Source organism: Salvia splendens, chromosome 13, assembly GCF_004379255.2.
Source record: "Salvia splendens isolate huo1 chromosome 13, SspV2, whole genome shotgun sequence".
Classification (NCBI taxonomy): domain Eukaryota; kingdom Viridiplantae; phylum Streptophyta; class Magnoliopsida; order Lamiales; family Lamiaceae; genus Salvia; species Salvia splendens.
Genome location: NC_056044.1, coordinates 29,498,379 through 29,525,231, shown reverse-complemented (window position 1 = coordinate 29,525,231; position 26,853 = coordinate 29,498,379). Strand labels below are relative to the sequence as shown.

Below are 26,853 nucleotides of genomic sequence, written 5' to 3'. Positions count from 1 at the left end.
CACCAAACTCTGAAAAATCAAGTTGCTAGCAAATGGAATTTAAACTACATATTTCTAAAGAAATGAAAATTCATATTATTTTTACCAAAATAATGAAATTAGGCAAAAAGAAAAAAAAATAATAAAAAAATAACTGATAGTATATTTATAATAAACTAAATTTATATACTAAGTAAGTGTGGAAAAATATGTGAACTTTTCCTAAAAGGGAAAATGACTCTATTATTATGGAACATATCAAGACAAAATGACTCTATTACTATTTATCATTGGAGCATTAAAATACCCTAAATTTTTTTTGTTGAGAGTCTACCCAAAATGCAGCCTCCTTGGACTTCGATGATGATTGATTACATTGTTACCTCAAGATATATAAACTCAAGATATGTTATTTTAGGTCAATTTGGAAAAAGAGATTAAAAATCCATGATCTGAACAAGACTACATTATTGAAAATACCCATGATCTAAATATTATTGAAACATGACATGTAAATGGATTATCTAGCTACCTAATCTCTCTTAGGCTGTGCCACATAAACCGACTCCGGATAGAGCAGACTCTTAGCTCCGCTGTAGTCCACAAGCTTCTTACTAAGTGGCTCAGCATCCGCGGACCCCGGATTCCCGATGTAAAACAGTCTATACACCCACTCCAACACCTCCGGGCAAAATATCTTCCACAGATAAGTCATCCTGAACCACCTCGGCTCGGTCAGGTACCTCTCCCCCCTCACCGCGCTCCTCACTATCGCCTTCGCACAGCTATCCGCCCTCTCAATCGGAATCACACTCACTTGCACCTGCACCTCATAACCACCACCGGTTATAGATAATATAATGTGGCATACTACAAAAGACTAATAGAGAAAATGAAAGAGGGAAAGAATCTTAAACTTTTCTTTTAATTTGTTTGATTGATGAAAGTAGATACACAACTTACATCTCTTATGTCCTGATCAACTTCGAGCCGACCACCCTTTGTCAATAATTTGCCCTGAGTGAGTTCGGATTCTATGAATCCGGGCGTAACTAGGGTTATGCCTATCTCCGGCCCAAACTCCACGCGTAGTGTCTCGAAGAATTGTGCCATTGCCGCTTTGCTTGCCTGCAAGGAGTAAAGTAGTCTATGAAATTTATAAAGTGGTTTCAATTCTGTTTTTATTGTGACGTGCGTGAGATGCTGACGTTGTAAAAACTCATCCTTGGGGCAGGCAGCCATGATGCGGACGACGAAAGAACCACGACTCGGCCTCTGCTGTGCCGGAGGTATGGCGCAGCAAATCGAGTCATGTATACAGACCCCCAGAAGTTTACATCCTGCACCACACCACACCAACAATCAGGGTTCGTCCCAACTTTCATAAATTATTTCCTCCTTCGTCAAAAATCAACATGTTAATACTCCTCCGTCCCACAAAGTTTCTCTCATTTTACCATTTACGTCCGTGCCACAAAGTTTGTCCCACTTAGGAATCTTACCAAAAATAGACATTAAATACGCCCTTCAATCTCCTCAACGTGAGACTCTTATTCAACTACACACCTCTATTAGAGTCGAACAATTTCTTAAAATCCGTGCCGGATCAAACTGCAATAAACTTTATGGGACGGAGGGAGTATCTTCTATTGTTATCACTTAATTCACTAAACACCACCACTTGTTCTATCTTTTAATTCTACTTTATTCTCCTCTTCCTTAATTCACTAAAGATCACCATATTTTTTCTTCTAATTTTTAATAATAATTTATTCCCTTCTCACTAAATTCACTAAATATTAGTAGTACCACTTAATTTTTAATTCGATTTTATTCTTTTCTTACTTAATACTCCACTAATCACCACCTATTTAAATGGTGTATAAATTAGTACTCTCTTTTAGCTTAATATTTCATACTAATAAAAAATAACCACTACCAGCAGAGATCATCTACTACACATTTGGTGCTACATCTCCTTCTATACACTGTAAAATGATGTACTATAAATTCATACTCTTTCGCTTAATTTTTCATATCAACATGCAATTCAGTCTGACTCTAAACACTATTTTCTTCAACTTCAACGGTACGGCCAAAAAAGTGTGGGGACGGGAACGAGGAATTTTATACTAACAATAAATCTATTACACTTTATAATAATTTCATACCATAATTGCTCTGAAATCAGTAACATCGTCGACTTCTTCCAGCAGCGCAACTGATGTCACTCCAGCGTTATTAACCAGATGATCCACTGCATCCATCAACTTCACACATTACTAAAACACACACACACACACACACTGAAGATAAAAAAAAAGATAAACAGACATTATCTCCACAATTATGATATGCAATGCGACAATATGTCTGGACCACTGAAGATTTAGATTTAATCAAAGCAAAGAAGAAAAACAATTGATCTTACGCCTTCCGAAATGATTCATAGTTTGATCAACCACCCTCCTGCAATCGTCGACCTTGGACACATCTGCGCGAACAACCAAGACCTCCGGCGATCCGAGATACCGCGCCGTGTCAGCCACCTCCTGGAGGCTCTTCTCTCTCCTCGCCGCCAGAACCAAACACGTCCCCTTCTTAGCATACTCATATGCAAGGCTCTGCAAATTCAAAATAATTAATCATCCTAACAAATTAATTAGTTAATTACTAGCTAGGTAGTTGATTTGAATAATTACTTCGCCTATGCCGGAGGAGGCGCCGGTGATGACGACGACCTTGCCGGAGATGTCTTCGGCGAAGAGGGCGCCCAAGATGGAGAGGAAGAACTTGAAGATTTGGAAAGGTGGGAGGAAAAGCATGAGGGAGAAGTAGGTTATTGGGGGGAGGGTTAGGTTGAGGAAGGCGTGGATTAGTTCTAGCATCGTTGCAATTTGCTAATTTATTTATTGGATGATCGGAAATTGGAGTTGATGATGATCACTATTTATATGGCAGTGATGCATGTGTGGAGAATGACACGTATTTTGGTGCATGAAGCGGTGCCGTTTCCCAATCGCAAAACTCATCTTTGTCTTTCCTTAGTTAATTTCACCTTTATTTAAACATAACATTAATATTTCTAATTATGGTGAATTTATCTTTCTAAATGCAAACACATACACGGCAATGGCGTATTCTGGTGGGCTTAATCTTGTAGCTATTTAAAATTTTCAAATGTTTATAATAAAATAAAACTATTCTATAAAATAATTATTGATTTAAGGACAAGGTAGAGAAGTTGGGTAGGAATGACAAAATATTATAGTAGTAACACGTGAAAAATAAGAACTATAGTACTGTAAATCTGTTGATATAGTTATTATGTTTATTTATTTATTTTCGTCAATTAAAATATTCGGGCCTGAAGAGATCTGGCCCAAGGTGGTTCCATATTTTGGACCTAGCATATCAATATAATTATGTCATGAATGGGCTTGGATTTTTATTATTAAGTAGTTTGGCCCAATATAGAACCATCTGTATATTGGGCCTGATGGGCAGGGCTAGATATAGATCTGGACTAATTTTCTAGTATTAATTTTTATTTTTATATTAATTTTGCACCCAAATATGCTTCGCCTATTACATATTGTGTTCATTTAGACTCTTAAGATAGTTTTATTGGTTTATTTTGCGTTTTAGGAGGGGCACTTTCTTAGGATAGTTTTATTAGTTTATTTTGTTTGAGGAATTTTTTTTGCAATTCGTCAAGATTTTCTCGAATGACTAAAAGAGAGGCTTTAGTGTAGGAAACTTAAAGGACATGATTGTATTGTCTGGAAAGAGGGAATTTGTGTGAGATTTTATTAGAGCAAGTTGTCAAATGAAGAGGGAATTTGATTGCTTGTATTATAGCAAATGGTCAAATATATACTGAAGCCTGATTAAGTTTTAGTCAGTGTCACGTTTTTTAAAACAAATTACGCATAAAATGGGTTATTTGTGAAACTAAGAAATTTAGTAATTATTCAGTTTTTGGATCATGTGACCAATCACACACCACAGACAAATTCTTCGTCGATCCAATCATCTCAAAGTAGAATTTGGAACTTGGAAGAACAGAAAGTAGAAATCTTAACAGGCAGCAGCCACTGTATTTTACAATGCACCCATCGAAGTAAAATTACTAAATTAGGTTCGTTTCATACATACAATACACAGTAACTCAGAAAAAGAAAAAGAAAAAGAAAAAGAAAAAGAAAAAGTAAAAGAGAAGAGAAGTGAAGGGATATTTTAAAATCAAAGTCAGTTTGTTTCTTCTCCTTCAGTCTTTATTCACTAGTAAGCTTCCTGCTCTCCCTGTGTCAAACACACATTCCAACAAATCAATCCAAAACAATTAGTACTACTAATATTATACACCTTTTTAAACTAATGTACTCCCTCTGTCTAACGTCAGATTACTTTTTGATCTGTCCCATTAAAAATGAGAAATTACTTTTTGATCTGTCCCATTAAAAATGAAAAACAAATGTACTCCCTCTGTCTAATGTCAGATTACTTTTTGGGCTGTCCCATTAAAAATGAAACGTTTCTAAAAATAGAAACAATACTCTCTACTTTTTCTTCTCTCTTACTTTACTTTATCTTCATTAACTCACAAAACAACACTACATAAAATCCCGTGCCGAAAAGCAAATATTGTATATTTAATGGAACGGAGGGAGTAGTATTTTAGTACTACCAAGTAGGGGGAGTACCTTGTTTGTAGCTACATAATCTACAAATTTGCTCTTGCCCTTGGCTTGACGTGGGCCCCCTCCATATTTATTGATGAGCTTTTCTCTAACAAATTTTTCATATATGAAAGCAGCCCCTCTAAACTGTGGTAGAACCAACCATGCCACAAATCCTAGCTTCAAATCGTACCAAATCGGTATCCTGCATTTTTTTTATTTTCAATCAGGGCTGGTAATTTTTGACACCGGCACCAAAATCCGACAGGAAATTGATACGATACGATGTCAACGTTGTGTCGTGTTAGGGTGGGTATGGGGGTAATGAGATCCAATGTAATTAATGTATATGGTAAAAGATTCGGAAAAATATATAAGCTAGGACTCGTTTTAGTGAACGAACGAAAATAATAAAAAGAAAACTAGTATTTTTTAGAAGTGTGAGAAAGTTTAAACATACCATTCGAAGAGAGGTTGGATGAGCATCTCCACAAGAGTGAGAAAGGAATACAAAATCCAATAAGCAAGCCACTGCTCATCATCAACTTTTGATGTGCTCTCAATTGCCACAACTGATGCATATCTGAATAAATAATTACCCAACACTCTCATCAAATTAACTACTTTTTAACATTATACAAGAAATCTGATCTTGTTCATAGACTAAAGAGACACTTACAATGGGTAGAGCAGCATCACCCCTGGCCTGAACCAACATTGACCAGTAAATTCAACATATTTGTCGTTTTTACCTAAGTGAAAATGGGAAAAATACACACAAGATAAAATTACCCAGCCAAAGAATGAAGGTAGGTGAGCAAAGTCCAGAAACGATTCATGCTTGTATCTTCACTTCACACCAATGAACTAAAGTAGAGTATATTTGTTTTGAGTTGGAAAAGTGATTTATAAGATTGATTGAGTTTGTTTGTTTCACTCTACTTCTTATATATATGCGCATTCTAGAGTGTGGATTGGGACATATTAAGGTGGATAATTACCTCATAAATCTCTTCACATCTATAAAATTATTAAATATAATTAAACTTAGGGACACGTGGCGCATAGACAAGCGGCATCAGATTCTGCGATTATACGTGGCAAACGAGGTTTAGCACCGCCTGTGTCAGTTCAAAAAAATTTACGATTATTTTGGTATTTAAAGTGGAGTATTATTAATTATTTATATTAAATTTAAATTTATTTTAATGTAAATTCTAATAAATATATTTTTACTCTAATTATTTACATTATATTTGAACTTGAAGAATATTTTCTATATTATACTTTTTTTATTTGCAAAATTTGAAAAAAAATTAATTTTGTTTTAGTATAACCTAAAAATAGGTTATTTTTTCTTCAAAATCAAAATAAAATTAGTTTTGGAGTACCATTAGAACTAATTGTCTATTTTATATTATTATTTATAGTAAAACTAACTTGAACTTCAGTTTGTGGACGATCTAAAAAAATAAAAATGGAACTTCGATTTACGAATTGGGAGAGTACTATTTAATGAGGATTTGATTTTGGATTAGTAAACCATGTTGATTTCTTCAATCCGAAGAGATGAAAAGGAAATATAGTTAGGTCATCCACAATAGGAATAGCCCAGCAATAGCCCAGTCATAGCCCAGGCACATCATCAGCACTAACAATCCTCCTGCCACATCATCAAAACAAGCAAATAGCCCAGCAATAGCCCAGCCATAGCCTAGCCACATACTATCCACATCACTATTAACAAATATGTACAAAATGAAATAATTAACAATCACACAATATACGGAATTAAATTTACGACACAAAAACGAGAAAATTCACTAATATTAATAAAATTTAAAAAGTACATTAATTTTAAAAAATTACATAATTAAAAAAAAAACTAACGTCGTGCAGTCCTCCGCGCCCATAACTCTTCAATTAAATCCTTTTGGAGTCGAATATGAGCCTCCGTTTGGCGCATGTCGGCATGTGCTTGGAGGCGGCCGTCTTCATCGTGGGGTACCCCACTCCGTACGTTAGGGGCGGCAACGCCGTGGCTTGGACCATCTTCATTATCGTCGTTGGCCCAATCAGTCAGTTGTCCACCTTCATCTTCGACAATCATGTTGTGCATGATTATACAGGCGTACATTATATCAGCAATGCAGTCGACGTGCCACAAACGCGTTGGCCCCTTAACTGCCGCCCATCGAGCCTGGAGCACACCAAATGCGCGTTCCACGTCCTTGCGCGCCGACTCCTGCCTTGCCGCAAAGTAGGCCTTCTTCTCATCTCTTGGGCATCGGATCGTCTTCACAAAGACGGGCCACCTAGGGTATATCCCATCCGCCACGTAGTAGCCCATATCATGTCGGTTGTCGTTGGCGACAAAACTGATGGCCGGACCGACACCCTGACACTGCTCGTTGAAAAGTGGCGACGAGTTGAGGACGTTGAGGTCGTTGTTCGAACCAGCTATCCCAAAATACGCATGCCAAATCCACAGCCGGCAATCAGCTACGGCCTCGAGGATCATCGTGGGATTCTTTCCCTTGTAGCCGGTAGTGTACATCCCCTTCCAGGCGGCGGGGCAGTTCTTCCACTCACAATGCATACAATCTATGCTGCCTAACATCCCTGGGAACCCATGCTGTTCCCCGTGCATCCGCAGCAGATCCCGGCAGTCATCAGGGGTAGGGCTTCGAAGGTACTGATCACCGAATATTTCAATCACGCCCTGACAGAAATACTTCATACACTCCAGGGCAGTCGTCTCACCGATGTGGAGGTACTCGTCCCACATGTCTGCAGCGCCTCCGTAGGCCAACTGCCGGATTGCCGCAGTGCACTTTTGAATAGGAGTGTGGCCGGGTCTGCCAGCCGTATCGTGCCTAAAGCGGAAATACATATATCGTTGCTCCAATCCGTTAACAATACGCATAAACAGGGACCTGCGCATCCTAAAACGGCGCCTGAAAAGGTTGGCGTTGAACCGCGGCTCCTGTGCGAAGTAGTCTTCGTATAGGCGTTGATGTGCAGCTACGTGATCACGACCAATCACCGCTCGGCGGTGTACCACCGGTCGAGGTCGAGGTACCGCCGGCTGCAAGGCCCTCTGCATCCATTGATCAATCTCACGGTTCGTATAGGCCTCTAGCGCTTCGTTCATTATACGCTCGTACTCCTCAGCATCCCCACCACTCCCACCACTACCATCAGCGTTACTTATTTCTAGGTGTTGATCTTGTACAGAAATTAAGATAGAGAGAGTACTCGTTAATACAAGTGGTGCGAATGAAAATGATGGGCAAGTCGCGTATATTTAGTGTTTCGGAAAAAAAAAAATTAAAAATTCGCGCTAGGCGGTTTTTTTTCGCGAAAATCGCTGGGCGGCTGCAATAGACCGCCTAGCGCCGGCGCTCGGCTAGGCGGTGCTTTAGGCGCTACTGTGGATGCTCTTAAAGATTTGAATGGAGAGGGGCGGTGTGTGATTGGTGGTTTGCCCCAGACAGATGCCACGTGTTGAAGGAGTCGATGCAGAAGGTCGGTGACACGTGGCGGATGGTTTGGAAACAATGTTTCTTGTGCTTGGCAAATCTAATCTAATTGTAATAATTTATGAACGGAGTCTTAACCTTTTATTTTCTTGTAATCCCATGCTTTTTATGTTCTTGTAAGTCAGTATTTGACTACTTGTCGACTCGGTGTGTCCGCTTTAATTCTTTTTTTTGATGAAGATATATATATATATATAGGGGAGCACTATTCTCCTTTTCCACTCTAAGATCCTTTTCTCTTCTTAATAATAACCGTTAGATCCTTCCAATCAACGGACCACGTTAATCCTTATTAATTATTTCCGCGTTGCATTATAGCTCCTTTCGTGGTGCATTACGGGGGTAATATAGTAAACTTGATAAATTGGAACCGCCATTTTTTTGGGAATTGCGAATGTCACGCCATTTGCAATCTTCCACTCTTCAGTTTTCTCCTATTTACTCCAGGAGACTCCTCGACTCCCCCACTCCTTCCCCTCTCTAAACCCTAATTACATCCGCCAAATTTCGATTTCCACAGCCTCCGCCACCGATTTGCGTCGATTCCACTCCACCGCGGTTACAGCTGCCACAAAATCGACCGGCGTTGACGTGTTTGCACGCCATATTCAACAAATCTCGCAGGTATGTAAAGGGAAAACATTCAACTGAGCATATGCCAAGGCTTTAGGATATCGGAATTACCTAGGTAATCGTTTAGGGTTGTCTCTGATTATGATTGCTCGACATTGTGTTGGGTTTACCACGTCTCGATTCAGGTATCTTATTTCTTTCGGTTTATTCCAGATCAAATATGCCAAAAAGAGGTCGTCCGCGCTCGCAAGCATCACAGGAAGCAGGTAAATTGCACTCGTTGGTTGTGCTTTTCAGTATTATTTTTGTTGAGGATTGCTACTTGCATGTTTCTTTGATGCTCACTATACAGTGTAAAAATGTCTTACTGGACCATTTTAGGTAATTGTTTTGAGGTCAATTGGTTCGAAATAATCTTGTATGTGCTTTCACATTTTATGAATATGAATAGCCTTATTTAGATGTCTAGTTTCATTACTTGCTGTAAAACTAGCATTTTAGGGGTATTTTAATGTGCAGTGCTCAAGAGTATATACATTTATTGTTTGTTCGGATTAGTGCATTATGTATATGTTTGGAGATTCATTGAGGGTTTTGAATTGTGCATTAAGTAGAGTATAGGTAGTGTGCTGCAGAATGCATTATGTAAGAATTCCGTGTGCATTTTTTTGGCCAGACAGTGCATTATAGGTAGGTTTGTATTCATTATTTGTTCATTTTGGGTAGGCCAGACGATACACCTCCACAATGTTCATTATTTTCTTTATCTTCTGCATTATGGGTAGGTTTGTATTCATTATTTGTTCCTTATGCATCATGATGTACTCTTATTTAATATGTAGTGCATTATCTACAAGAATAATAGCATACCTGGCAGTATATGATGCATTTTAGAGGTGGGTGCAGTGTATTGTGTGTTATGCAATGTATTTTGAAGACTTATAGTTATATGCATTATTGAACTTAGCCTGTGCATTATTTACCAAGATGTATGCATTATTGTATTAATATTAAGCATTATTGTATTAATATTAAGCATTATGTATGTGTTTGGAGATTAGTGCATTATTTAAGTGCTTGGAGATTCATTGTGTGTGTTACATTGTGCATAATGTAGTATAGTGTGCTCCAGAATACAGTATGTAAGAATTCAGTGTGCATTTTTTATGCCAGACAGTGCATTATGTATCATTATGTATGCATTATGTTGCTTTTAACATTGGTCATTGGTTGTATTGGTTTGTTGCCACAGATTTTTACAGAGGAATCTGATTGATGATTTGATATAAATTGATTAAACGTGCATCAACAGTGTTCATTTTTTTCTTTATCTTCTACATTATGGGTGGGGTTTTATTCATTATTTGTTCATAGTGCATCAAGTTTGTGTGTTATACAATTTATTTTTAAGACATATAGTTATATGCATTATTGAACTTAGCATGTGCATTATATACAAAGATCTATGCATTATAGTATTAATATTCAGCATTGCTATTGTATTAGCCATGGTGGTTAAGAAAAACACTTAAGTCATTTCTTTTGTGTTAATGCACTGTGTTTGCTATAGGTAGGGTTTTATTCATTCATTATTCAGATGGTGTTGTTTTACTAGCTATAAAGTGCATTATGTAAATTAAAATTGCATATGTTGAAGTATATGGTGCATTTTATAAGTGTATGTAGTGTATCCCGTGTGTTATACACACTGGCTTCAAGAAAAAGTTTAGGGTGCATTATTGAACTTAAATTATGCATTATGTACCATCATGTATGCATTATAGTTGGCATATTAAGCATTAGTAATGGTAATTGTTGTGGTTGTTAAGAAACATACTTAAGTCATTATTTGTTATGACTTAAGCATAATATGTTGTTAAATATGCAGTACTCAGTCTATATAATCTGTTCATGATGTGTTGTTTGTGCCATTTCAGATAAGCTGCTTAGAGTAGACATAGAAGATGCGGTAGATGACATTATTCCAGTTGCGCTTGCAACAAAACTCAGACAAAGATTAGCCGAGATAGCTCCTGGGACTTCTGGTTGTCAGGATGAGCCTAGACCAATTACAGGGCGAAAACATGATCGACTCTACTCCCGTTGAACTCCGTCCGAATTCATAGACTGCCTGAAACGGCTGAATCCCCGACAAAAAAAGGCTGTCACTGATATAGGATTTGGGGCGGTCCTTGATTTTGACGTTAAGGAAATCCCGCCGTATCTTGCTTATTGGGTTCTGAGCGCCTTAAATCTGCCCCGCTGCCAAATTCAACTCACCGGCGGTGAACACCTTACTTTAGACGAGGAGGATGTGCACCTCACGTTGGGGTTCCCTCGAGGGCCAAAATTGATATCAAGGCCAGAGGATAAGCAGTCAAACTTCGGCTTCAACGACCAAGTGGCAGAGAGATGCCAGAAGGGTCGCTTTAAAATGACACCAAAAGACATTGCACATCTTATGATGGCCGAGGTTGATGGTGGAGACGACTTCAAGAAGCTGTTCATGTTCCTCCTTGAAAATGCGTTGATGGAAACTCCTAGTGATGGCCACTGCAAGCCGAAGATTCTCCATTTCATCGACCATGTTGCTGATATCAACAATCTGAATTGGTGTGGCTACGTGTTGTCTGTCCTGGAGGCCACACACCCGAGCTGGTCTAGCGGACAATCTGTGGTTTATCTATACAGTGCATTATGTATACAAACAAAGACATTATTTACAATATATTATGCATCATGAGAGTTCTACTGATTATACGCGTAAGTTGGTTTTCTGTTTTTATGCGTACTTTTGAATTTGGTACATTACTTTAGTGAAGCATCACCGTCCACATCAGCCAAATAAAATTTGAAATTACTTGAAGGATCCTTAATGTATTCCATGTTATGGAAAATAACACAGTATATAATGCACGGTGTAACACAAATAATGCACTTATTCAGACATGTATTATGTGCAGTACGTTTGTTTATGTAGTGCATTACAATTACTTATTACACCATTATTTACAATATATTATGCATTATGAGAGTTATGATGTTTATATGCGTAAGTTGTTTTGTGAAGTCCTTTACAATCGTGTAATTGTTTAGTGTCTTACATACTTTTGTATTTGGTATATTACATTTTTCCTGTTTATATGTGCATTACTTAACTAAAATTGTGCATTATTCATCAACAAATGGTCATTATTTTGCATGCAGTAGGAAACACAAGTATCCATGGCATCATTGAGTTACCTACACACATATACTAGCCGTGCAACCACACCGCTTAGATAACTTCCTACGCTTTATAGTGAAATCAGAACGGGCATTCAACTGGTCATCTTCATCACCCTTCTTCCTTCCTTCCCTATTGCATACAACACGATACCACGTCGGGACATCGTCAACCTTCCTCATAGCTTGTTTGCGCGTATCAAAGCCAACAGCGCGGGCATATACCTCGTAGCAAGCGAAAGCGAAATCTAAGGATTGGAATTTCTGACCTACAACAGGCTTCAGATCGGGAGAACATTCATGTACAAGGACCACTGTACATAATTAAAAGAGGGGTCAGCATAAAAGTACAACTTTGCGATGTAGTAAGCAAACAATTAATGCACAAACATATATAAATTGGAGAAGTATGTACTTTATGTATACATAAAATGAACGCTAAAATTAAACGTTGTTTGTAATGTGTACGTACTATACCCTAGCCCCTATGCGTATTAACCCTTAGGGAAAAACAAGAAACGTGTACCAAAGATCAAAAGTATTTGCCGATAACTAATCCCAAGACAAACGAGACCTACTAGTTGTTCTATCTTAATTGGCACAACATAGACATTGGACATAAGATTTTATGCATTATACAGACAATATAATCCATTACGCATATTGAGTTAGTGCATTATTTGTACGACCATTATTCAGCATACAATGTGCATTGGAGACTTACGTGATGAATTTATAGGTCAAACACGAACTACTCTAACACGTTGTTAGTAATGTGTACGTACTATACACTAGCCCCCGGGCTTATTAAACCCTTAGGGAAAACAAGTAAGGTGCGACAAATATCAAAACAAGGACACAAAAATAAATGCATTACATAGGTATTATGCATTGCTGGTCAAGAAGTATGCATTATATAGGCAGAAATATTCATTATACGTGATCAATTTGTGCATTACATGCATCGTTTTAACCTACTGCTGTAGCTATACCGCGAGCAAAACCTGGAAGAAGTCGTCAAATTTGTCGCTGATTAATTACTCTATCCTGAACATTGCTGTTCTTAAAAAATCACATCGAGCAATCAAATAATCACAGCAAGCGATCATATAATACCATGAAAACGAACTACACGAAATACTTGGTGATTAACTATCTCATAATCAGCCTGCTGCAACTAGAACCCTGACATCCGAACCAAAAAATAAAAAAACCAAATCAGATTACCTTCTTCCATTATTATTGCTCGAAATCGATTGCTACGACACCAATTAGACAAGCTTGAAAGACCACGTATTGATACACGCCAAAATTGAGAAATGTGAAACTTGAAACCTTGCTGCTAGAAATCAAAATACAAAAAAAGTGCGCCTGACTTCAAGCCCTGCTTCTTCACCGTGAGATATGAAAAAAAGAACGTGAATATCTTCAAGGAGGGAATCATGGATTTTCCATAACCGCAACATAATATTTTACCAAATTTGCCCTTTTTAGATATTAAATTGATTATAATTAAATGTGATCTGCGAATTTTAGCATCCATCGGATTGATGTAATTGACGGTATAGATTAAGAAGGAAAAAGGAGGAAATATAGAAAAAGGAAATGAATACATCCCTATATATATATATATATATATATATATAGGGATGTGATCAATTGAGATTTTTTAGCCTAATTGAGAATTGAGATGCATTATTAGCCACTCATTTTTATTAAATGAGTGGTCCAGAATTTACCACATGGAAAATATTTTTACATTAATTAATTGTGAAAGGGCAGAATGGTAATTTCATCATACATTTTATTTAATAAATATTTTTTTATTTTTTTAAAAAAAATTATTTTTTTTTCGATTTTTTATTTTTTTTATTATTTTTATTTTTTTGTCAACTACATATACAATTCATGTCAACTACACACATATAATGTCAACTACATATACAAGTCATGTCAACTGCACATATATAATGTCAACTACATATACGATTCATATCACCTATACACATATAATGTCAACTATAACCTGTTGACATTTGATGTGCAGACTATTGACATTTGATGTGCAGGGCTATTGACATTTGATGTGCAGGCTACACATCGTAGTTGACATCGCGTGAAAATTAAAAAAATTAAAAAAAATTTAAATAATTTTTTTTAAAAATTTTAAAAAAATAAAAAAAATTTTAAAAAAATAAAAAAATAAATTTTTTTTTAGTTATTGACATTTTAATACGAGTTGTTGACATTTGATATTCTGGCTATTGAAATGAAATGACGATAATACCCTTAGTTGATATAATCTACTTGTAGTTGACATTTCAAAATGAGTGGCTGAAAATGCATCTCAATTCTCAATTAAGCTAAAAAATCTCAACCTAACAAGACCCTATATATATATATATATATACATATTATTAAATATTTGTGTTTCAAAGTTCAAAATTACTCCCTGTTAATTTTAAGTCTGTAATTTAAAATTCAATTTAAATCAATATATATATTTAGTGATAAATGAATATAATACATAATCAAACTTTTTCAATATGTAACGTTAAAAATCGTTTTATAAATATCGATTGATTTAAAATAAAGTACATTCTAATAATTTTTTAACAATCTAAAAAAATTAAAATTTTAACTTAAAAATTTACATATTTAATTAACATTAATTTTGTAAATTCAGGTTTTATCGGAAAGTAGTGATGGGGACAACGTCGGTGGTATTAATTTTGTAAATTCAGGTTTTATCGGAAAGTAGTGATGGGGACAACGTCGGTGGTCCGATATATAGAAGTTGATGCTTCTCCATCATATAACATTGAAACAATTATATTATCAAGTTCTATCCGACTAGTTACAATGTATAGGTGTAAAACTCAACTTAGCCTAAGGGACTTCTTGGCATTATAGAATGGAATGAAGATGAGAATGAAATGAAGGTGAGACTGAAATGACAATTACATTCTATTTTTGTGCTTGGTAAACACAAGGAATATAGAGGGAATGGAATTGTAAATCCTTGATTGATTCAATTCCTACGTTTGATAACTACAAATAATATAGAAATGAAATTGAATGGAATGAAATCTGAATAATTACTATTTTAATTCTACCAAAAAAAAAATATTTATTCAAAAATATGTTTGCCAAATATTTTTCTTGTGTGTGTATATATGGTGTTGTGTGTGTACATGTGGCGGTGTGTGTATATGTGGTGTTGTGTATGTCCATATGTGGTGTGATGGTAGTGTGTGTGCATGTATTAGTGTGCGTGCGTGGTGGTTGTGGTGGTGGTGTGTGTGCATATGTGGTGGTGGTGGTGTTGTTGTGTGTGCGGATTTTTTTTTCAATTATTAAAAATTTTAATTTTATTATAAAATTGAGTTGATATTAAATTTAAATATAATATTAAATAATACTTATATAATTTTGTTAAAATTTAAAATAAGAAGAAGGGAAAATGAAATGGAATGATCATTCCTTAGCTAAATAGATGAAATAACTATTCATATGTGGAATCGCAATGGAATGGTGATTCCTAAGAAAAAAATTTACCAAGAAAAGGAATGAAATGGAAATAGAAATGTCATTCCATTCCGCCATTCTATTCTACCATACCAAGTAGGGCATAATAGAATTGCAACACATTTCTTGTTTATATTATGTGTAGGTGTTGGTCGAATTATATACCCCATTGCAGGCATCGGAGAACTGCCGAGGGATGACTTCCATCGGCCTCCGACCCCACCGGAATCCGCGACGGCTATCTTCCCCATAGAGGAGCTGAAAAGTTTTAAAATCCCCACAAGTGGTTGGTAGATGGGCTAAAAGTTGATATGGGCCATAGTTATTCTATTACTATTAGTTAAATTACAGCCCATTGGGTCAGACTGTAGACCAACCCACCTTTCATGTAATTTAAAATTTTCAGCTCTTAGTCCTTAAAAAAATCATATCCATCTTCTTAAATCAGAACAATATGAATCTCACTAAAATCACAACATTACACAACTAAAATAAAATAAAATCACACAAAAAACTATAATTAAATATCCTAATAATCAATTAAGAAAAGAAAAGAAAATATTGCCCTATCTCTTCGACTAGATCTTACTAGATTTGACAATGTACATTCTTATCACGAGTACACACTCACGACGTTGTAGGTACTCTCGGAATAATAATATGGGCACACCTTGATTTTGAGTTGCGTCTTTGTAAAAAAAAATTAGAAGTCATATGTCATTTTTCGTAATTATTATATTAGAAATATGATACACGCATACATGATATTTGGTAAACTCGTAATAGTCACACATCTCATAACCAATAATTAATGCACACCCCAAATTGATTCATTGGAATAAATTAGGACCAAATAAAAAAAGGTTAGGAAATTAAGCGTCCAAACTCAATGTAGTTTCTCCTCCACCCTCAAATAAGACACCAAACGCCCATTTCTTTCTTTTTACAACCTTCCACTTCATCAAACGTAATCCAATTCCTATGTTAATTAATTTCTTGTCAAATTAGGATTAATTCGAGTAGATCACCTACATTATTAATTGAAAAATCCAAAACTCTCCACCAAATTGGAATGTTGTGAAGCAAAGATGATGGCTTCCATGCAAACCGCGGCGGCCCTCCGCCTCCACGACAATCGTTCAACGAGCGTGGGCCCGGTCCAGTTCAACCGCGGCTGGAGGAGGAGCGGTTGCGTGAAGATGAAGGCGACCGACATAAACATGAGGATGATTCACACGCCTTGAAGGGAGAAAGGCGGGGAAGCGGAGGCGAACGGCGGGTATTTTCTAGGCGGGTTTTTGGTGGAGGACCGGTTCGTGTACAGGCAAACGTTTGTTATTGTTACGATCCCCCTATATCTTAGGATTTCCCAAATATTTAGATATATTTTTATTCCCCATATCTTTTGATTCATAGTATATTTTCATATCTTGTTTTCTTGTTCCCTAAGCTCGTATTCTAGTATTATAAATAGGGCTAGGTTGTTATCTTTTTATTCATGGAATGAAGAAATAATTTGCCCAGATTACTTGTGCAATACTCCTTATCAAACCTTGAAGACTGCCGACGGAGGAAGTTCTCCGCGCCAGCCACGAATTGAGCCGCCGACCCCAACGTTCGGGGCGCCGGATTGGTGTGTTGCGTACGTAGTCAGCGAGGATCCTTCGTTAAGAGATTCGAGCTCTTAACAACTGGTGCTTTCATCGGTTCTCACCCTCCGCATCCATTCACCCTAATTAGAGACTTTGAGATGCCAAATTTGGAAGACTCCTATACAACCAAGTTGTTTGATTGCATACATGCTGCTATTGACAAACTGGAGACCCGATTGGACGCATCCAATCGACGCTTTGGCAAACTTCGTGCGCCTCCCCTGCCGGAGCCACCGCCTCATCAGACTCCAGACCCGATGTACTCGCAGCGAACCCGCCGCTATCCACCCCACAGTCAGTCGCGGCCTAGAACACCTCCATACACCTCTAGGCCGTCATCGTATTTCAGCCCAGATACGTACGGCCCGCAGCCGTATTCGTGTTCAGACTGGGAACAACCTGGAGTGCTCAGCGACTACTACGAGCCGCCGCACGCACGTTCTATTTCCAGCTGGTATTCCGCCCGACAGAATGTCTACCGGCCTCCGCGCAACGCCTTCACCTCTGGGGATCAGTTCGCGGAGCAGGAACGGCCACTCCGACAGCCGCATTGCGCTCGCCAAAGCCCGAACTCGGGTTGGTCTTCGTCAGAATCGCACCAGCAACCGTTTCTGCATGTGAAAAACCAGACTTGCGGGGATCTGCCCTCCCAAACGTCCGGTCGCCGTGTTGGAAAGATTCGCGCTCCCCCGTTGCTCGCGCTCCCCCGTTGCTAGAACATCAGCCACAGCTGACTCCTTCAGATCGTCAGCTACAGCATCCAAGTACAACATCGACTATTGAGCTTCCTCCCTACGCCGCACCGAGCCCTTGCCAGCCCTTGCTATCGATGTCCGTGAAAGCTCCATTATGCGCCTTTCCTCGTCAACCGCAAGCGGGTGTCTCAAGCTCAAGGAAAAAGGAGTGGAAAATTGATTCGCACGATGATGAAGAGAAGAGGGAAGAGAAGTTGATAGTACTTAGTAATGTGTGTAATCAAAAAGAGATAAGGAAAGAGAATGACTCTATTACCAAAAGAGAAGATGAGGTCAACAACACTTTTCTGAGGGTGATCAAGAAAGAGATGAAACCTGAAGCTCTTGATTCTAGTTTGGAGTCGAAAGAAAAGACTTTCAGTATGCATCCTGAAAAGCAGAGCAAAATCGAGAGGATGGAGAGTCTAAGCCTTGTTGAGGAGGACAAGGCTGCTTTTGAGATACAAAAGTACAACCTTGAAGAGGAAATGGAAGAGAAGAGAATGTTATTTGAGGATGAGATTAGAGTCAAGACTGTAAAATTGGTTACGAAGAAGACCGCAATCAGCAACACAAAGAAAATATTGAAAAAGAGAGGGCAGTCTTGTGCGTTTGATCCTGGAGGGACTCTTCGTGGTGTCGTGGTTTCCACCTTGAGGACAAGGTGGATTTTAACCGTGGGGGAGTTGTTACGATCCCCCTATATCTTAGGATTCCCCAAATATTTAGATATATTTTTATTCCCCATATCTTTTGATTCATAGTATATTTTCATATCTTGTTTTCTTGTTCCCTAAGCTCGTATTCTAGTATTATAAATAGGGCTAGGTTGTTATCTTTTTATTCATGGAATGAAGAAATAATTTGCCCAGATTACTTGTGCAATACTCCTTATCAAACCTTGAAGACTGCCGACGGAGGAAGTTCTCCGCGCCAGCCACGAATTGAGCCGCCGACCCCAACGTTCGGGGCGCCGGATTGGTGTGTTGCGTACGTAGTCAGCGAGGATCCTTCGTTAAGAGATTCGAGCTCTTAACAGTTATCCGGTCTTACGAGACCGGACCGGATAAACAGCCACCATGGAAACCCTAATGAATCTGCTGCAGGTGAATTAATTAGTCACGTTTCCCACATGTCATGTCATGATTTTTCTTACATGGTTGCATGAGTTTGGATTGCAGGAGACGGCTCTGAACCACGTGTCGAGCGCCGGTGTGGCCGGGAACGGCTTCGGCGCAACGCGGGAGATGAGCATCAGGAAGCTTATCTGGGTTGCCACGCGTATAAACATCCAAGTTGATGAGTATAGCTCTTGGTAAATTCATCAAACCCTAAATTGATTGATTGTGGAAAAAAAATCATAGTAGGGGCTATCTTTTCTTTAATTCGAAAATATATTTTTTAAAATGATTCAAATCATTAATAAAGACTTTGTTTAGTTGACATTTTTTATTGATATTATTTATGATATGTTGACATTTTTTATTAATGATTCAAATCATTAATAAAGACTTTGTTTAGTTGATATTTTTTATTGATATTATTTATGATATGTTGACATCATATCCTAAAATCTAATGGTTCAGATTATTGTTTAGAGCTTGTAGGATATAATATGTAATTTGCATTTTATTACACCTCTAGATATATATATAGTATAAAAAATGATTGGCGTCGCAGGGGAGATGTTGTGGAGGTCGACACTTGGGTGGATGCAGGCGGTAAAAACGGGATGCGCCGCGATTGGATCATTCGAGACTACAACACCAACAAAATCATAAGCAGAGCCACCAGGTATGTACCTGGCGGGCTACAACAAAAATTGTCCGAAAAAGCCAAAAGATTTGGTCGTCTCTCAATTGAAAAACCATTAAGTTTTGATTTGTTCACTATTATCCCACGACAAAAAAATATGGTCATCTACGTGTAATGTATTGTTTTTCCAAGATTGGATGACACCGATTTCCTTATGAATAGACAACATCGTTTTATTCACCGACGAAGACGTCTACGTATGTTTTCATACTACAAAATATAATTTCACCAAACTTTTTTGCCGTTGCACAAAGCCAAACTTAAAGGTTTTTCCATCTGATTTTCAAAATTTGGGACAAATCACCAAACTTTATGGTTTTTTAAGCATTTCCCCTTTACGTATATGCGAGATTTGAAATGGTAATAATTTGTGCAGTAATTGGGTGAACATGAAAAGAGAAACAAGAAGGGTAAGCAAAATCCCAGATGAAGTGAGGAAAGAGATACAGCCTTTTTACCTTAACAAGGTAGCAATCACACCTCAGAACTTCTGTTTAGCTCTATTTAGCTCTCTCGAACTTCTGTTTCAAATGAAGGAGAATCGTCTTATCGATTAAGTTGCATTTCATTATCTAGGTTAAGGTTATTATATATATGCATGCGATTCATATTAACGCGAATTAATGCAGCCACGGTGGAGCGATATGGATGCAAATCAACATGTAAACAATGTCAAATACTTCGGCTAGCTCTTGGAGGTAATATCCACATACTATATATATTTCCACTATTAAATATACACCTTCCGTTCGCCATTAGATGCCTAGCTCATTTGTTCCTCCGCTAGTAAATATTTTATTTCATTATTATTATTTTACTAATTTTACTATAAAAACTACCAAAAACACGAGCTTAGCGATCGAATATTGTATCAAGGTGGTCGATTGAGAGGAACAAGTCATTTACCAAGTACAGTAAAATTTACCGGTTTTGTACTCAGTAAATGCTCTTTCAAGTACCGTAAAGCAAATTACCGAGCAAATAGGATGTTTGGTAATTGCTTGGTAAAACTGGTTCGGGTATGTTCAAATTTATGTATACATCTTTTTTGGGTGGCAGAGCGTGCCTATAAATGTGCTTGAAGACTACAACATGACGTCGATGATCTTACAATTCAGACGGGAGTGTCGACAGTCAAACCTCCTCGAGTCGTTGACCACCATCACAGTCAACGGAGAAGACAAAAAAAATGTTAGAATGCACACATTTGCTGCGCATGGAAGAGGATAAGGCCATCCACAACGCTGTTCCTATACCGTTCCTATACCGTTCCTTAAACCACTATTTGAGGGCCCCACTGTACTTTTTTACTCCATTCCTTAACTAAGGAACGGAACCTGCAACCCTCCGTTCCTTAACCGTTCCTTAACCGTTCCTTAAATTACTATTCATTCAATTTCATATTTTATTTTTATTTCCAACCCAATTCAATTAAAACAAACACACTTCATTAAAATTAAAATAACATTACAACTTAAAATTCAAAAAAATAGAAAAAAACATAATTAAAATCCTAAAAAAATAAAAAATGACATAATTTAAAATACAATTTTATAGAGACAATCAAGAATGAGTTTGTTCCACATCGAAAGTGGAACATAAAACATTCAAGGATGTCTCTATAAAATAGAGATAACCAAGAATGAGTTTGTCCCACATCGAAAGTGGAACATAAAACATTCAAGGATGTCTCTATAAAATAGAGATAACCAAGAATGAGTTTGTCCCACATCGAAAGTGGAACATAAAACATTCAATGATGTCTCTATAAAATAGAGACAACCAAGAATGAGTTTGTCCCACATCGAAAGTGGAACATAAAACATTCAAGGATGCCTCTATAAAATAGAGACAACCAAGAATGAGTTTGTCCCACATCGAAAGTGGAACATAAAACATTCAAGGATGTCTCTATAAAATAGAGACAACCAAGAATGAGTTTGTCCCACATCGAAAGTGGAACATAAAACATTCAAGGATGTCTCTATAAAATAGAGATAACCAAGAATGAGTTTGTCCCACATCGAAAGTGGAACATAAAACATTCAAGGATGTCTCTATAAAATAGAGATAACCAAGAATGAGTTTCATAAATTCGCAAGCCCATCAAATATATATGGGCTAATACGAATTTCTAGAATTCATTTATTTGTAAAAAATGTTTTTAAATATAAAAAACAATTTTTATAAATAAAAATATTTTTTTAAAAATTTATTTTTTTAAAAAAAATGAATTTATTGCGTCAGCGTGACGACGCCCACTCGCGGGCCGGCGAGTGGGCGTCACGCACGACGCAGGGCGAGCCACGTCGCCGAAGCGCGTGGCGGCACGGACCGTGCCGCGTCTCGTGCCGACGGCACCCGGGACGGCATGGGAACGGAACCGCGACGAAACGCAGCGCCGCAACGCGTTCCGCTACGGTTTCGTTCCGAAGGAACGAAACGCGGAATGCCCACGGCCCGCGTTGCGGGTGCTCTAAGGCTGAGATCGTTCGAGCAAGATCGGTCTGGCAGTTCAAAAAACCTCGTCACAATATCTGATTTTTTATTTTATTTTTTCCTTTAATTTTTCTGAATAAATGTTGCAAATTATTTGTATTACACATACTCTAAACTCTCCATATTTTTTCATATTAATTTGAGTACTTGGGAATATTGTCAATAATTTATATTGCAAATTATGTACTGTATGGAAAGTGACAAGTATTTTCAATAGTGAGTGATTATAGCAATATGTTAATTATTTAAAGATTACTAGAGTTATACGGGATAAGTAAATCAAAAGAAATATAGACAATAGTACCTAACCTAGCTAAGGACAAAAAAAAATAGACGCAAGTGATTGCGTTAGAAAATTTGAAAATAACTACTTCACAATTTAGGATACAAAATAAACTGTTTGTAAGTTAAGGCCAAATTATTTGGAGTATCTTTTATAGAAAACTTCAATTTGTATTTTGAGGTACCAAAAAGAAGACACTTTTTAAAGTATTGGTGACCTATTTAAAAATATTAATCAGCATATTTATATATAGTCTAAATCGAGCGACAAAACAAGATGAAACTGGGATTTGTCATTCATTCATCCCATCCCATCCTGTTTATATATAGTTTTCTAATTTAATAGTCTACGACATAGATTAATAAGAAAATTTTATTTGTTCGAGTTCGGTAAACAAACCAATTTCCATCACATCACATGAAAAATGTGACCATCGTGTTTGTTAAATATCAAGATCAAGGTCTAACCAATTCATTAATAGAAATACTCCACGTTTAAGGCAAAGCTTAAAACTATTCTTTTTGTCTTCTAAAAGATTCCAACACTATTTAGGAGTAGTACTAGTCACTCTCGACAAATTGTACCACAATTCATTTTTTTAGTTTTACTAATTTACCATATGTTAATAGGGATGTATTCATATCATTACTCTAAATATGACTTAAACATAACACAAATCTGAACCACTCATTTTTGTTATTTAAGGGCCGAGATTGAAGGATATCTCATTCATTTTAATTCATTAAAAAATAACCAAAAGGTTAATTTAGGAACTAGATTATGCCCATGATTCTCTCCCACCTTGACGTGTATTTCTGGAAATTATTTTGCTGATTTCGTACCCAACAATAATCGCAATCCTTGATAACACAATCGTTGATAACAAACTTCATGCAAGACGACGATTTTCACGCAAATTTTTGATTTGTCCTACAATCAACGCTTCGTCGAGGAGTTTGTTTGGTGTCGACGATGGAAGAAGGTAAATGCGTTGTAGTATTAACAGTTTGTAATCGTCATGAACTCCCCACCATTGTCATCGTTTTTTGCATCAGTTTGTAATCGTGCGTAACTCCTGTCAGTTGAGATTTGTTTTTCATGTGATATGTCGAATCTGCCGGCATTGATGTACGAAATGTCGAACTTAATGTACATTAGACAACCTCCTCGTTTGTCATCATTTTTATCCCTTAATGTTGCATCGTTTTAGTTCCTTCAATGTCGGCTGTTAACACGATTTCCCTAGGGTTTAGTAGTCTGCGGGGTTAGGATGTAGTATATACGCAGTCACGTACTGTAAGTGATGTACGTAATTCCACTGATAATGTGTAAGAACAAAAGTGTAGCATTCCGAATCCATAATGCAATATCGTTTTTTATTCCTGTAGGCCGGAAGTGAACACCATTTCCTTAGGGTTTAGTAGTCCATGTGGGCTAGGGTGTAGTATCCACACATTCACATTCTATAAGTAATGTACGATATTCTAATGCTAATGTATATTACTCTGTAATTTAGCATTTCATAGGCATACTGTAGCATTTTAAGCCGTAATGTAGCATTATTTGAGTTCCGTCAATACCTGAAGATAACACCACATCCCTAGGGTTTAGTAGTCCATGTGGGCTAGGGTGTAAGTAATGTACGATATTGTAATGATAATGTATATTAGTCTGTAATGTAGCATTTCATAGTCATAATGTAGCATTTTTAAGTAATGTACGATATTGTAATGATAATGTATATTAGTCTGTAATGTAGCATTTTTAAGCCGTAATGTAGCATTATTTGACTTCCGTCAATGCCTGAAGATAACACCCATCCCTAGGGTTTATTATTCCATGTGGGCTAGGGTGGCAGTATCCACACATTCATTTGCTGTTAGTAATGTACGATATTCGAATGATAATGTATATTACTATTCTCGTATAATATATTGTTTGTTTTTTTTTGTTTGATGTGTTTTTGTCGATATGTTCTTCTGTGAAGGCCAACCGATCTCTCATTTATTGAAACAGTTGTTGTTGTATCTCATTGCTCTGAAAACTGAAGCCCTTCATTGGTCAGTGTTTCAAATCAGTAGATTTTGCCACTGCATTCTACAACTTGTATGCCCACGCTGTTGGTTTTGACATGCGCTAACAAGGTGTTAAAAAAGAGGATGGTGTTACTATTTGACAGTATGTGGTTTGCAGCCGACAAGGTAAGAAGAAGACATAGGAGGAGAACAGGTTGAATGCCAGTAAGTGGTTCTCAATGAAACGCAGACGCTGGACGAACAGATGTGGCTGTATAGCCAGGATATCCTTTCGGTATTTCTGTGAAGATGGAGTTCCCGGTTACAAGATTCATGAGTTTGTGGAGACACATAACCATACCATGGTAGAGGTGCAACATCAGCCATTCATGAGTATAAATAAAAAATTGAGTGAAGTTCATGAAAAATTTATTCTCGACTGTTCCAAGGCTAACATTGGGCCTACGCTGACTTTCAAATTCTTGAAAGAGGTATTGGGATGCTATGAAATGATGGGGTGCACCGTTGGTGATATACGTAATGCATCTCGAGACATCAAAGCATATGCACATGGGTGCGATATTCAAATGGTGATGGACAACATACGTAGGAAGAAAGAACTGTCTGATGCATTTACTTATCACTACGAAGTGAACAGTGAGAACCAGTTGCAAGCCCTTTTTTGGTACATCATATAGTGTTGCAGCTTACATGATGTTCCGTTTCGCAACCACTAGGTATTGTATGATATTTACCCCATTCACTGGGAAGGGTAATCATGGGAAACCTGTTAGTACTTTCGCTGTTGGGCTGGTTTTGAACAAGAAAACAGGTGCATTTGCATGGTTGTTTAAACATTTCATTGAGTGCATAGGTGTCGCACCCAAAATGATCGTAACTGACCAAGATGGAGCTATGCGGTCTGCTATTGAGGAAATTCTCGTTGGCACAAAACATCGTTGGTGTATGTGGCATATAATGTACAAGCTAGCTGTCAAGGCACCGAAAAAGCTCCTCACAGATGACCATTTCGAGAAGGAGTTTAACGCTTGCGTGTGGTCTGACTTACATGAACCGGCGGAGTTTGAAGAAATATGGAATGGAATCATTGAAGAATATGGTCTTCAAGATGTGGAGTGGTTCAACACCATGTATTGCCACCAGAAGTATTGGATATCGGCGTACTTTAGGGATTTCCCCCCGGGCTCAATGATAAGGACTACATCTGTTTCTGAGTGAGAAAACAGTTTTTACAAGAACTTTTTGAAGCCTCGGTTAAATCTTGCAGAATTCTACTTGAGTTTTAATAATGCATTGGAATCTCAACGGCATTCTTCTGCAAAGTTGGACTATGCGGATTCTACTATTGTCCCAATCTTGGCTACTGACCAACCATTTGAAAAACATGCATCCACATTATTTACCGACAGCATGTTCAGAAAAATGAAAGTAGAAATTGTGGAGGGTTGTAACAGATGTCGCATTGTTGGTTTGACGTCCGAAGGCATGATTGATTTTTACAAAGTCGGTGACAGCTACCGCAACACATTTGTTATAATGCACGACAAGAATCATGACTCATATGCCTGCGAATGCAAGTTGTTTGGCAGGCAAGGATTTTTATGCTGCCACATATTTTACTTGTTCAAGAACAATGAAGTGCGTGTCATCCTAGATAAGTATGCTGAAAGCATATAGATGAAGTCACTGTTAGCAAAATATGTACATGGAATGGCTGACTCTTTGGAAAACACGCGCGTGGTTGACGAGAAGATGACTTTATCTAATGAAGCCCCACTCTGTTTTACAGTTGCATTGGTCGTTACCAGGCCAATGTTGATACATTGCGGGCGTTTGTTAGTGGTGTGAGCGAGCTTGCTGTTAGTCTAGATTCAGAGACCCCTCCTATATCTGCACCAGAAAAGAGGAGGATAATAGAAGAATTCTATGGAATGGTGAGACCCCAAGTGATTGAAGTTCACGCTCCAGATGTTGTCCAGACAAAAGGATCATGTAGTACGAAAGGTAAGCGTATCATTTCGAAGAGAGAGAAGGCTATAAAGGAGTTCAACCGCCCTGTTAGAAGATGTGGTAAATGCCAAGAGTTAGGTCATCATGATTCCCGGAATTGCGACCGTGTGAAGGAGAATAAGTTGGAGAAGGAAAAAAAGAAGACAAAGGACAAGGGCAAGGAGAAATGTTGATGTCTTACTGTTTGATTTCCATCAATTGACTTTTGCACACGTTTAATTTGATTCACCATGTATTCTGTCATAGTACCTGTGACGCCCCGACTTTTCCTATTTCTTTTAAGTTAGTTTTTGGA

The 26,853-nt window shown here is 37.5% G+C and overlaps 3 protein-coding genes across 3 annotated transcripts; 1 reads left to right on the top strand and 2 right to left on the bottom strand.

Annotated features, from left to right (window-relative positions):
* Window positions 1-416: 416 nt before the first annotated feature.
* On the bottom strand, window positions 417-2,867 carry LOC121760843 (11-beta-hydroxysteroid dehydrogenase A-like). Its single transcript, XM_042156446.1, has 6 exons — window positions 2,682-2,867; window positions 2,411-2,603; window positions 2,151-2,236; window positions 1,188-1,319; window positions 943-1,107; window positions 417-802 (listed from the first exon to the last, which is right to left on the bottom strand). Exons 1-6 carry the CDS (start codon window positions 2,865-2,867, stop codon window positions 512-514), a joined length of 1,053 nt encoding a protein of 350 aa, XP_042012380.1. The 3' UTR covers window positions 417-511.
* A 1,174-nt stretch (window positions 2,868-4,041) lies between these two features.
* On the bottom strand, window positions 4,042-5,590 carry LOC121761480 (HVA22-like protein e). The gene is made up of 5 exons (XM_042157125.1): window positions 5,454-5,590; window positions 5,341-5,367; window positions 5,122-5,244; window positions 4,686-4,866; window positions 4,042-4,284 (listed from the first exon to the last, which is right to left on the bottom strand). Exons 1-5 carry the CDS (start codon window positions 5,498-5,500, stop codon window positions 4,264-4,266), a joined length of 399 nt encoding a protein of 132 aa, XP_042013059.1. The 5' UTR covers window positions 5,501-5,590; the 3' UTR covers window positions 4,042-4,263.
* A 19,299-nt stretch (window positions 5,591-24,889) lies between these two features.
* On the top strand, window positions 24,890-26,731 carry LOC121760842 (protein FAR1-RELATED SEQUENCE 5-like). The gene is made up of 5 exons (XM_042156445.1): window positions 24,890-25,212; window positions 25,265-25,359; window positions 25,402-25,693; window positions 25,775-26,137; window positions 26,338-26,731. Exons 1-5 carry the CDS (start codon window positions 24,890-24,892, stop codon window positions 26,729-26,731), a joined length of 1,467 nt encoding a protein of 488 aa, XP_042012379.1.
* Window positions 26,732-26,853: the final 122 nt, after the last annotated feature.